Source organism: Astyanax mexicanus, chromosome 12 (genome assembly GCF_023375975.1).
Source record: "Astyanax mexicanus isolate ESR-SI-001 chromosome 12, AstMex3_surface, whole genome shotgun sequence".
Lineage (NCBI taxonomy): Eukaryota > Metazoa > Chordata > Actinopteri > Characiformes > Acestrorhamphidae > Astyanax > Astyanax mexicanus.
The window spans coordinates 10,403,307-10,417,425 of NC_064419.1; the positions used below are offsets into that span (position 1 = coordinate 10,403,307).

A 14,119-nucleotide genomic window follows, 5' to 3' on the forward strand; every position below is an offset into this window, starting at 1 on the left:
TGGGTGCTGAATGCCAAAGTCACTGTCTACTTTAAACATCCCCCACCCACCCAGAGAAAGAGAAATAGCAGCAGATGTAAAGGAGTAAAAGCCCAGTGCATGCCTATGTTGTGCCTTCAGGCAAACAGCTTTCGTCAGAATTGACTGTCAGTGCTGCATCGAGTGCCAAAGTTGCATGAACTGTTGTGTGATCCTTTACATTCCTTTCATTTTTCCTTTTTTTTGCATGCATTCCTAAGGTGCATCTTGCATGTATTGTCACAAATATCTGAACTGTGAATATTATTTGTTGTGATTTTCATGTGTGTGGTTTTATATTGTGTTACATTGATATGTTTTCGTATGAGTACTGAGCTCTAGTTGTGTTTTTTTTTCTTTTTTCCCTCTTTTCTTTTGCATGACTTCAGTCTGCATGCCTCTTTCACCAACGGACATGGAGATTGATTGTGATCTACTTTTGGTTTCCAAAGCTTACCATCTTGGCCAGGAGGAGACTGACTGGTTTGAGAAGCCGCGCGATGTTCGTGGTTCTCGTCACTATGGCAGTCATTCCTCCTCTGGGAGGCGTGGCCATGTCAAGCACACGTACCATGATTATGATGAACCTCCAGAGGAGGACCTCTGGCCACAAGATGACTACGGTCACCCCCGGCACACATCTTCCCGAGAGCACCGTCACCATGGTAGTGGAAGTTCTGGCAGGCATTCGTCCTCCCGCCACTCTGATGAGCAGCGCTCTTCTCGTTCATCTCGCTCCTCAAAGGACCCATCCTTGCGTCATGAATCCCGTTCCATGTCCTCATCTTCGGGAAAGAGGGGTGACTCTCGTTCTCAGGGCTACCACTGCTCTGACTACTCCCGTGACCCCTCAGGCCACCATCATAGCTCACGCTCTGGGAAACAGTCCTCCCACCACCAAGGTTCTTCCAGCAGGAAGCAGCAGGACCTTCAAGGCCACCCATCGTCCTCTAGACAGCCGGGTTCAACAGGTTCAGGGCAGAGGGGTCCAGGTGGACCAACAAGCTCGAGCCGGCAGCCTGGACCTCAGCAGCAACCTGATCCACAACAGGGTCAACGAACACAGCTTCAACAGCAGGCACAGACATCAGCGGCCAGGCCGGGACAGCAGACACCAGTGGGTGGTCCTGTGCAGCCCCAGCCAACGCAAGCCCAACAACTTCAAGCCAAACCTGGCCAGACTGGGCCTGCAGCACGTCCACCTACTACAGGTGCCCAAACAACGCCTACAGCAGTAAGTCGTTTTGTTCATAAATATGATGTAATGGAGCATATTTCTGATAATACCTTCTGAAAAAACTTCAGGTTATTAAAAAATGCAATATTTCAGTTTTTGGAGGATTTGTAAAATAATTTAAATCCTTTCTATTCTAATTTGTGTAAAGGTTTCATTTTAATGCATTGAGACGTACTAACTAATATGCAAGAGGACAGCTCTGGATTAGTTTGAAGACAGTATGTGTGGGCGTCTGGTTTCTGAGTAAAATGAGTTCACCAAGCCTGGGAAAAAATCTGATCTCTTTTCATCTGTTTTCCCTTTATTAGATGCCTCTTTTTACACCCTCCCTCCAGTCAGCTTTCCTTTTTGCCAGCTTCTAGTCCTCCTATATCAATCCATCCGTGCAATTATACCAATTTCCACTGATTCATTTCTACAAGAATCCATGCATGCTTAAAGTAATTCTCTGCTTTTCTCTGTGTTGGTTTCCATTCTTACCATCCTTACAGCCCGTCTTCTATCTATAGATTTGATAAGGCCTAGCTGCTTGTGCACAGTTGATTAAATTTTTTTGCTGCGATTCTGTTAGTAGGTTCTTATCTTCTCCTCTCATTAACTGGATGTATGCTGAGGAAATGGAGCAGTCTCAATTAATTTATCAATGTTTGATTAGTTTATACTCGCCAAAAAGATGTTCAGCAGCACTATTCTCCTTTTGACATATACAGTAGAACGCAGATAACATCTCATTTGTCCTGTATACAGTCCTATGCAAAAGTTTGTGTGACCCTGATCATAAAACATGTTGAGAGAAAATCCTTTACAGTAAACCATTTGCATCTTATTTGTTCCCAAGGCAGTAGACCCCCAGCTAAATTGCATCATTCAGTGCTTGCTTTTTCTTATTACCAAACGGGAATCAAAATGCAGGCTAATTAAATTCCAACTGAGAAACTCTCCTAACCCGTGGACTAAGCCAAATGTGTTCACCCCATGAGCCAGGAAAAAAAACAATCAACAGCATGGAACACAAGGGCTGTCTTTATTCCATGCTAGCCCAGAACTCTTAAAGAACATTTAAAATTAGAATATAGCTCCTCCCTTAACTACAGTGGGAAATCTGTTGTCACATCCAGTGTAATCATGCTTTGCTCAGAAATGAAAAGAAAACAATGACCTTAAATGTAGTCATTCAGACATTTTATATTGACATTTAGTTATTTAGTTTTTCTCTTTAGTTACAAGGCTAATGTAATTAACAAGTACTTGTTATTGTTCCTGTTAATGCTGTATTCTATTTTACATTGGAATTCAATTAATCCAAGAATAATGATCAATGATGACTGATTTCCTATCTGGCTGTGCTTTTGCCAGAAGATATCAGTGCATTGCTTAGTTTAGTAGACTATTGTGGTTTGATCGATTGTTTAGTGTATTGTGGTTATAAAATTTGATTATGAATGCTTATCCAATACAAATACTAAAATACTATATATGCCATTTATATTACAAATCATACTAATGGATTTACAGTTAATACATAAATAAGAATAAATCTATACATTAAGAGAAAAAAGTGTATCATTTAATACATACATTTCCTACATTACAATTGTTTGTGTATTTTTGTGTTAAACAGTTTATAATTTAATATAAATAAATTTAAATTTACATTTGATTTTGACTGTGTGGTCTATCAATAATAAAAGGTAAACAAAATGTTTTGCACAATTTGAATGATGTGTTTGTGATCTCTTATAGACTAAGCCTGAGCCCACTCCAGTCACCGCTATCGGAGCAAAGGCAGCCATGACCCAACCTCCTAAAGCAGCCCAGCCTCCTCTTACAGGAATCGGTAAGTACAGACTAGGGGTGTCACGATTCTCTAAATCCTCGATTTGATTTTATTTCCGATTTTAGAGAGGCCTATGCCAGTTTTAGATTAGTCTGTGGTCACTCATTGGTTTGATTCATCAAATTTACAATATTTTATTTCAAAAGGTGGGCTTGATATAAGTGATGCAAAGTGATACAAGTGATCTGTAATACACCATATTAGGCACTAATGGTCAAATTGAAATAATTTAATTAAGATATATATATGTAATATCATCTAGTGGCTTTTTTTTGGTAGCAGCAGTGTGCACTATTAAAACAGCAAGTGTGCAACACAAAATAAATAATAATAAAAAAAAAAACAGGTACAGTCATGTACAAAATAATAGAACAATTAGAGCCTTAACAACCTGAACTCTATCCTACTATAACAGTTAAACATGAAAAATAAGACTCTGTCCCTGAGAATGAAGTTTTTTTTTTAACTTTATCTGAGAGAAAGATGCTCCTTAAGGTACCAAAAAAATGTACAAATTTGAGGCTAGACAAAACAACTGTTATTTTCATATTTTCATGTTCTTCTTTAAGAAGATGAGAATGTCCACATTCTCTGGAGAAAGGGCTGCTCTTTGAGCAGTCACAATGTCCGTGGCTTGCATAGCTTAGAGGGAGGGATCGTCGACCATCTTTTTGACTTCCTGGGGCACTCCTGATGAGAGCTAGTTTCATCACAATGTTTTTGTTGAAACTTTTTATCTTCATTAAGACGCGCTTTGAAAACAAGACTGGACTTAAGTACAACACTAGCTCATAGTCATGTTATATTGATTTACATACAATATACATAAAGTAGAGGTGCACAACTGCTATTAGGCTCTAAGCTAAGCTCTGTAGTCAGTCTTTACAGCACTTGTATTGCACTTATTGTTTTTGAAGTCATTGTCTGAAAAAAACTGTTATTCTTAAAAAAAAAAACATTTTCTTTAAAAGTCCAAAAATGTTTGTTTGGATGAGTACATTGTTTAAATCTATTTACAATAAGCTTAGATTTCCAATATTTGATCTAAGGGTGAGTTTTTACTTCAGTTTCTCCAGCACTAAGTCTAGGTGCAGCAGCATTAGCATAAGCTGCTAAACACAGCATTAGCAGGACATAAATGCCACCCGATAGCACTAGACTGAGGAACCCTGAGTGTTCAGGAATCCCAGGGCGCCATCAGCCTGCGGTTCATGCCACGTACCGTGTTTTAACACAGAGACTATATACTTGCCTCTAAACAGCAAAAGAGCTAGTGCTGCAGTTAGCAGCTAATGCTAATGCTGCAGCACCCAGCCTTAGTGCTGGAGAAACTTCACTAAAACTCACCCTTATAACACTGTACTTCAGCAGAGTGGCTTTACTGCTCCTCAATACCTGACTGGTAGAATTCATATGTAATTTGCACTGTATTATAAGGTGCACTATCGATTTTTAGGAAAATGTAAGAATTTTAAGTGCACATTATAGTCCAAAAAATATGGTACTCTAAATGATAAGACCCATAGTGTATTAAAGTCACTTGTAATATTTTGTGGATAATGCACAGAACACCCACACACACACACACACACACACAAATAAATACACTTCATTGCACACTTCATAACACACTCTCACATATTCACACACAGCAGAAGTAAAGTATCTCACCATGGGGATTAAACACTTCCTGTTCTATGCATTCTCCACTTCTAATCCCCAGATTTACCGGCAGAGCTGGGATACCTTATGCAATGTGTTCCAGAAGCAGAGCGTGTGTAATGTTAAAACACAGTGAAAAAACAGTGAATCACTGTAATCATTTTCATTTTAAAAAATCAACACATTTATGGGTATCAACATCTTGTACATGCGTTTACAACAAAGTGTTGTAAATGTAGATGTGAAATGTTTACTTCTATTATACAGCAGAATTTAATATGTATGTATATACAGTGTCTCACCAAAATGAGTACACCGACATAAGTATTTGAATGTATCATCTGTATATATATTTTAATGGGACAATGGTAAAGATATGACACTTTAAATCAATGTAACTTAGTCAGTATACAGCTTGTATAACAGTGTACGCTATGTATACAAAATATTTTTTAGATATTCAACACACATTAATTAAGAGAATTAGTACATGCCTTTTGCGTATTTCAAGCCATGCAAGGCCTATTTTTTCCACCTTCATGACACCAAACCGACGCCCTAAATCCTGCAAACCCGTGCCCTTTAGGGTGATTTCACACCTGCCTAGTTTGGTCCGGACTTTCGTACTTTTCAGTTTGGTCCGAACCAAAGTAGCAGGTGTGAAAGGGGCCGCGAACCACGGTCCGGACCAAAGGACCAGATTTTGGTCCGACCAAGAGAGGTGGTCTCGGTCCGGATCTTCTGAACCATGGTTCGGTTCTCCTGCAGTGTGAAAGCGCTTTTCTGGATGGTTCGAACTTTCGGACCAATTACAGGAAGCTGAGCAGGCGTTCCTCAACAACGACAGCAGAAGAAGAAAAATAACCAACTACTGCTGACTGCAGCCTGCGGGAAGGCGGAGTTAGACGTCCAGCGCGTCCAGTCACCCACTTTGTCCACGCCACGCCTTGTCAGTCTTGACAGTATTTAAGCCGGACGATGCGGCACATTATAGTTAAAGTCCGCTAACTGCCCTGCCGTTTAATTCTGTTCAGAGGCGGAGCTAAGACATGATGATGACAAAGTGGGCGGCACTGGACGGCATGACGCTAACAAAGTGGGCGGAGCTGGACGCACTGGACGTCCAACTCCGCCTTCCTGCAGGCTGCAGTCAGTACCCTCTCAAAATAACCTCAAAGCAGTAAAAATGAGGCGTGGATACAGCTGCTTCAGGACGAGCACTTTCGTTCGGTGAATTTGAACTAACCTAGAGTACTGAGACTGAAGTTGCTGCTGCTGCTGGTATTAAAACCACAATAGCAGCAGCACTACTATGGAATCGAAATGAATCTGTTCATTCATTGTATCCTTATCCTGGAAAGGTTTCCCGCCGAATGAACCACCCGCTGAATTAGCAGCACGCCAACATCAGACGCATGTCCTTCTAAAACCAATCATCATCTAGTTAAGGAAAACGCATCGATTCGTAAGTGATGATGAAAGGATGTAGGAGTATCACACAAAGCTCTTTAGTGCGCTCCCTAAACTGCAGTGTGAAAACAAAAATAAGCAAACTAAATATATACAAAGCAGCAAACACATGAACCTCGGTTCGCACCACAGTCCGGACTTTCAGGTGTGAAAGCACCCTTAGATTGCTAAAATAACGCCCAATATGTTTGTTAATGTATCTATGGCAACACGCCTAAGTGCACAAGTCAATTTTTAATTTGTATTTGTTTGGCATTAATGCGCACTGGTGTTTGTGCAGGAACTGCCTCTAGTGTGTTGTTTGTCTGCAGGTTTTCCTCTCAGTTCTCAGGTGTAACTCTACTGAGTTTTGAGGCTAAAAAGAAGTAACACATTCCGTCTGCTTTTGTTTCTCTCCCTCTCCCTCTCTGTAGGCTCTAAGGCAGCTCCAAGGCCAGGCGGAATTGGCAGCGCTGCAGCAGGGCAGCCTGGTATGGAAGGAGAGAGCGTGCTGTCTAAGATCTTGCCTGGAGGAGCTGCAGAACAGGCTGGCAAACTGGGAGAAGGTTAGAAGAGTAAAAAAAATGTCCATCTCTCAGGCTCCCTCCATTTTTGACAGCTTTTCTTTTTATATTCAGTCCAAAACTTTTTTACAGATTAAACCGATAGTTGTTTAAATTGATGAATTAGTTATTAGTTTACAGTATTGTTGGAAAAAAAAAAAAGCAGAAGCATTAGATATGATGGTAAAAAAAGAAAAAAAAAAACATTGTGATTGGTCAAGATGCTCATTTGCATATTGCAGCCTTGGCGCCACAATGACCGGTTTGGCAATAACAGTTAAGACCGAACATGCTGCACAGGCCCACTGTGTGTTTTTGTTCGTGCAATTCTGAATGCAGTCGTGTTATTACACAATTTTCACAGTTTGAAGCACTAAATTAATATTGGCTTTCTTTCTCTCTTTCTGCTCTCTGTTTTTTTATTTCTCTTTGTTTTTTTTTCTTCTACATTTTTTCCTTTCTGATTTTCTTTTCTTTTTATTATTTTATCACTTCCTCTTTGAACAGCAATCTCTGGATTCGGCAAGAAGTTCACCTCCTTATGGTGAAACGATCAAACTAACGGTAAGAGAAACACGAAGACAGAAAGAAAAGCACTACTTATGAACACTTTAGTTTTTCCTCCAACATAAACAGTTTTAAGATGTTTATCCTACTTTCTATGAGATTTTGGAGCATTGCTGTGAGGATTTGACTGCATGCAGTAACAAGAGCATTAGTGACCTATCTTAGAAGTTCTGAATGGAGAATAATCAATCCTTAGGTCACAGTTTCAGTGTGAGAACTATTCTTCAAATCTGGTCCTTTTCTATTCATTGGCAATACTCCGCAGTGAGTGCATTTAAAATAGCTATTATAGAAAATATAATATTATATAGCTATTAGATAGATATAGCTATTATAAATAGCTTCTATGGAAGCTGGACATACTGTACATTAGACATGTATTAGACAATTGTGTGTACAAAGATTTTTATTCCTTTACAGCATGTTTATAGTTACTATTGACACTGAGACACTCCTAAAGCACAGCTGTATGTTTCAATTCACTCAAAAAAATACACTTTAGCTGAATTGTGTGTGTGTGTGTGTGGATGGTTTTATAATCCTCTCTCCTCCCACTCACAGCTCATCTGTGAAACTGATTTTGGAGTGGCTGAGGACAATATTACCTCTTTAATGCAGAGACAATAAAGCAGCTTTTAATCTGCTCTTTCCTATAATTACATAATTACATGATTTCTTAATGCTGCTATTCCATTTATGTTAGTATACATGAGGGCACAGCTAAAACGCAATACAAATGTGAACAGGACAATTTTTAAAAAATAAATCTAAACCCATACATCACCCAGTGCCCCTCCCAAACTACACACATTTTTTTTTTCAAATATGAGCAAAGTTGGGAGCCAGATAGAATAAGAGGGGTTAGTGCCCCTTTATAACAGACAGCAAGTGAAAATAGGTGTAAAAATGAAATTACAGGAAGCTGTACTATTTGATTTTGAGAAATGTGTTTTTGAGAAATTTCACAAAACAACCAGATAAAAAATGACTCACTTGTTATACAAAATAATACATTAACAAAACCCAACAGTAACTCCAAACTTGTGTTACTTGTGTAACAGTAGACCAAAAGGAATTTTTATAAATTAATAAATAATTAAATACATAATTGTCAAACTAATCTTACTCTCTAAATAACAACAAAACCAGGTAAAAAGACAAACACAAATGACACTTACCCACTTATGAAATATGAAGAAAACAATATTTACAGAGAAGACACAGTTTTCCAACTGACCGTTCTTGAGATAACACAAGTCATGTGACATTTGAAAACATATGAATTTTAGTTCTGCCATGTTTTTGTAATAAACATGTTTTTGGAGAGCAGCAAGGTAAGGGCTGTGATTTTCCACAGAAGATCAACAGCACAAACCATAGGAAAGGCAGAAAGCAAGGTCCAAAACCAGGCAAGGGTCATAACCAGAACACAATAACAAACAGAGGGGCTAAGCTAAATCAGTAGTCGGTAAAGAAACAGGCAGAGGTCATACACGAAAGGCAGAGAAGATAAAGAGACCACAGGGTAGAAAAGAGAACAGAAAATGAGGGGTATTTATACAGGGCAGCACAGGTGAAAACAATTAGACTAATTATTATGACGGAGAGCTCGTGAGAGGCAGTGGCACGTGACTGGGAAAGTCCAGGGGAGAGAGCACAGGGGAATTCTGGGAAGTGTAGTTCTGAGTCACTGAGTTAGAGTCCATGGAAGGCAGACAGGAAGTGGCTGGCCTGACAATATTTACAGCTAATTTTACTGAAGGTAATAGGCTCCGGAATCTGTATTGATGCAGGATAGTAATGTGCTGAAACTTTTTTTTTTTACAATGATAAAAAAACAGGGTAGAAAACTTCAGTTCACACATATGAATTTTTTTTTTTTTTTTTTTAAGTCTGGACTCACAAAATAGGTTTTTTTTTGTTCTTATAAAATAAAATAGGTAAAGATATTTGTTTTATGGACAAAATGCCCAACATTGCAATATTGAATAGATGATAACACACACACACAGCATCATGTGGATGGTGACTTTATGGACACTGACAATGTTTTCCTCCTAACCTGTAAATGTGTGTGTTTCTCATTGTGTTTTTCTACATTCAGGGTGTCTACAAAAATGATGGAGCATGATAAAAGGCTTTGTACTGGAAAAACCTATGAAGTTTCCCTTCTACGTTTTACTTTATAAGAAAGTGTGAAAGAAAGAGAGAGAGAGAGGGAGAGAAGTAATCTGGGTGCACTGGTAAGAGTTGGATTTTAAACATTCATATAAATATAATGTTTTGCATATTTGCAAATTTTACATAGTCCCTCTGAGTCTTTTTGTACAGTGGCAAGTGACCTAAATGATGCGCATTTCTTTATCTTGTCTCTTGCAGCCAACCAGGACTGGAATCACAGGATGCTATTCTTCACTCTAGGCCTGGGCACATGATCACAGAGGGACTACGCTGCTTTCCTCTGGCAGGCCAGACAGTAAGGAGCAATCAGTCACAGACTCATCTTAATAAAACAAAGAGAGAGATTAAAAGTATATAGACATTAGTGCTTTTTTACAGATTAAATTTAAGTATTATTTAAGTAAATTTTGTATCACTTTGCTTTTACAGAGGCTTGTGACTTATTCAGCTGTCAGTAGTAGATAGAATAAAAAAAAACGAAGGCTTAAATAAAGGCTTTGATTAGTGTAGGATTTACTTTGTCCCACACAATTAAACAATATATAAAATAATCAGTCTGCACTCACAGGAAAACTTTTTTTATTTAACTGCATTGATGTAAAACTAGAACTTAAACTAGAGACGTGACAACAACTTTAACACAGATTCCTTTTCAAAAACTAAATATTTAAAATAGACCTTAAAAACACTATAAATTGATCTAAAATACTCAATATTTATGTATTCAAAGAGATATGTCTGAAATGTTTAACTGCACGAGTAAGACACAAGTTTAATATCAATTTGCACTATGATATAATTGAAACGAAGGCATTAAAGTATTCACTAAAATGGCTGTTTATCAGTCCTAATTCCCTTTGGTTCTCCAGTTAACAAATAAAAACATTACAGATTTCAGTGTACATTAAAATTATCCTTCAAGGCACAGTATTAGTATATATTTAAATGGCTATTATCAAAGTAGATTTGTCACAATAAGGCATAACACTATCTTAAAAACAGTGTTTTATGTTGTTTTATCATTTGGCACGAATAAATGAGTCCAAACCCAGGACCGATTCTGGGCTGGTCTGCAACACTGAAGAAGCATAGAACTATTATTTAAGAAAAATGTTTATTAAGAACAGCTACACACAGCTCTGCAAGTCAAGTGCATAATGTGCAGGATCCAGCTGTTGGTTAAGCTTACCTAGCTAACGCATTTGATGGTAGACAAATTTTGGAATTAACTAGATCCATAGACTGTGTATAGCTGGACAGAGCATCGTCTCTCAAAAGTGAAGCCACCACAGGTCGGGCGCCCCCTGCTGTTCGGTTTCAGAAAGCTGTGTAACCCCACCCATTCCCATAGGTTTCAATGGCAAAACAGACAACTTTTAATCACGTTTTTTTCTAATAAACTGATTTCTACCTCCTTTATTTAAATGCAACAGCTAGCCTAACCTCTGCTTATACTGTCAAATTTTTAAAACCCCACAGAATTCGTTTTAAAAATGTTATTCAGCTCTATTAAAAAAAGGTGTGGTTATTGTAAAAGAACTGGTTATGGACGGGACCAATAACAGACTGTCAGCTCCGCTCCGCCCCGCTCAGCAGTCTGTGACCGCGAGGCAGCCCTCAGGGGCGGGGTTATTTAAATGAGTAGGCGGTCTCTCCACAGTCTTTCTCCCTCCTCTGGTCTCTACTGCGCAGACTCTGGTTTCAGGATCGCCAACATGGTGGAAGATTTTGGCTTCATTTTCATTGAATGAATGGGAACGGAGACACGACGTCCATCTTTTTTTACAGTCTCTGACTGGATCAATAAACACGGCCACAGATTATCCTGAGCCATATTTTCTAATATAGTCTGCTTTTACTGCTTTTGTGTCACAGTTTAATGTGACTCAACAAAGCCATGCTTTCACACATTTGCTTGTCTACTGTATAACAGCAGTTGAGAGAGCCTTGACTTACCAGTCAAACGCCAGAGAAAGAGATTTTGTAGAAACCAGTGTTTATAAAATGTAAAGCTTGCCAGTGTAGCTATAAAAGCTAATGTTCCACAAGGTTTCATAACAGTAAAATAGTTTAAAAAATGGTGCTGGCAGCTTCATAATACATCTAGCAGCAACTTCAGACATTAATCAGTGCTGTTGGAAACATAATTTAAGGGAAAAACTAATTCCACAGTAAACAAGAGAAAACCAGTAATATATCTGCTAGACAGCACCACTATCCAGGCTACAGGATACTTAAATATTTGAAATCCTTTACCAATCTTCACTACGATTTCCTTTTATCCATCATCTTTTGAAAGTTAGCTCCGAACTGTGTGTGTGTGTGTGTGTGTAAGGTTCTGAGGGAATGAGGTACACAGACAGACAGACAGAGACAGGCATGGCCTGTCTCACTCAACAAGAACGTCCTCCAGTCTTTTTTTTTTTTATCACCAGAGCATTTGATTTACCGATTGCTATCAGGCTATAAAGACCATTTCAAGAAATGTAACAAAAACTAATTTTTAGGATAAATTACATACTCCTACACCTTTAGGCACCCTGCTACACAAAATAAATGTAAAGATTGTAGCATTAGAGTACTGTGTGAATTAGATGATTCATTCACATTAGTAAAAATCAATAAGTTCACGAAACACCAAATGCACACACATTCTTCACTCTTGTGCACACATTAACAGCATTAAAAAGGTTAACGGCTAGTTTTAAGATGGCTTCCTCCCTTTCATTCTCTCCTGCGCACACACACACGCACACACACACACACACTCCTCCACTCACACACACAGACCTCTCCCTCCTGACAGTCAATAATGCATTCGGCAGAATCGATAGAGCACTAATATCATGAATCCTCTAAACTCAAAAAGCCACTGGCCTTTTAGCACAGCCAGGCGCAGTGGTCATAGGGCTTCTGTGCTACTGAAGTCTATGTGTCCCATGAGACCCCTGCCTCACTTTTCATATCCCGCTTATAATAGCTGTCTCAGTTCATTCATAGTGTTGCTACCATAGAGACCATAGCACCAGTCTGTCCACAAAAATAAGCTGCACTTTATTTAAAAAAAGGGATATTTGTATGTACTATTGCTGATGAATTACTATTTATTCATCCAGTTATGTGGATTTCATTAAAAAATCATGTATAATGCAAGTAAGAGGATGCAATTTGCACTTTCAAGGGATAATTCTGTCACGACAGTATTTAGAAATGCGCAGATGCAAATCAACATATATCAAAATATACTTTATTAAATATTAAAGTATTAAACAATAGAGTAGTCAAAACGGGCAAGGTCAACACCAGTAAACAACAGCAAGAGTGAGTAAATGTACCATACACAAATAAACAATGCAATATCAGAGGGCAGAAAGAATCAAGGCCCGTAAATACAAAAACAGGGTCTGAGCCGAGAGAGCAAACACAGGCAGATAGAAACATATTGTACAATAATAAATTGTCAATACTCAGATAGAGTGTGTGTATTTTATTGTGGAAGTAAATACTGCTCAGGTTATTTATAATAAGAGGAAAATGAGGAGACAGCTTTAAAAGATACAGTGTTTACTAAACAACACAGCAGGTGGAATCTGGGAAATGGGGTCAGGAGCTCTGTTGAGAGCAAGTCACCTGATGCAATAGTGTTCTTAGAGCAAGTCTGTCCAGCTAACTGTTTTCCAGACATTCACACACACACTAAAACAGTTTAAGTAGAACATATTTTATTATACTACATTACTTGTAATATAATTACAAAGTGACTTAAAAACTTTAAATAATAATAATAAAAAAAAGTAATTAACTACTTGTTCTGAGTATTTCTTTAATTTTAGAAAGTGGAATAATGCATTGTACTAAAAACGCAAAGAAATTGTGCCTGTACACGTCTATTTTTCTACAATAAACAGGTTTACATTGTAAAGACTATTCTGGTAGTTTACAGATTGGTAATCTAAGTTTAAAATGTTTAAAACTGGAGTTTAAAACCCTAAAAATTATATCTGCTGTTCTGAAAAAAATTATATAGTTCTGTGTTAAGGGCATCAGTACATATATTAATATAAAAATGATCAGACATTTGAAACCCTGATTATACTCAGTTGATTTGTATGAACCCATTAATTTTATACTCACTCTAAAGCCATATGTGGACGTGATTAGTTTCTCAGGGGGACGCCTGTGAAAAATATTTTCAAATATTTCGCACTTCTACTCAGTGATAAAACTCGTCAGACTCCGCACTGCAATCGAAAAAACAGGAGGACCAGTGAGTTTTAAGGCTTTCTCTGTCACATGACATCGCGTTCAGGAGCTCCTCCATTTCCACTCACTGTTGTGTTTACATGGATCTCCGTGTAAATGCATGCACAAACTGTGATTTTGGTGAGTGGCCGTGGACAAATAGCTATTTTAATAAATGCAAGGTGACGAAACTCAGAGATGTGCATCCGGATGGGACTAAAATTAGGAAAATTAGAGGACCACAGAGTTCAGAGAAAAACAGTAGGTAATTCAGCCTGTAATTTTCTCAGAGGACGTCCGAGAAAAACACATACATGGTCGTTCTGGACGGAAATAAAATCACAGAGGACCCCCCCCCCCATA

The 14,119-nt window shown here is 38.3% G+C and overlaps 1 protein-coding gene across 3 annotated transcripts in view; it reads left to right on the forward strand.

Moving 5' to 3' along the window:
* bsna (bassoon presynaptic cytomatrix protein a) overlaps positions 1–14,119 on the forward strand; it is a 183,540-nt gene that overhangs the window by 162,989 nt on the left and 6,432 nt on the right. For all 3 annotated transcript variants that reach the window (XM_049485661.1, XM_049485662.1, XM_049485663.1), the window contains 6 exons: positions 471–1,252; positions 2,999–3,092; positions 6,638–6,769; positions 7,274–7,330; positions 9,438–9,576; positions 9,713–9,809. In XM_049485661.1, the coding sequence (XP_049341618.1) occupies positions 471–1,252; positions 2,999–3,092; positions 6,638–6,769; positions 7,274–7,314 (1,049 nt within the window). In that variant the 3' untranslated portion in view covers positions 7,315–7,330; positions 9,438–9,576; positions 9,713–9,809. The remainder of the gene's footprint in view (positions 1–470; positions 1,253–2,998; positions 3,093–6,637; positions 6,770–7,273; positions 7,331–9,437; positions 9,577–9,712; positions 9,810–14,119) is intronic.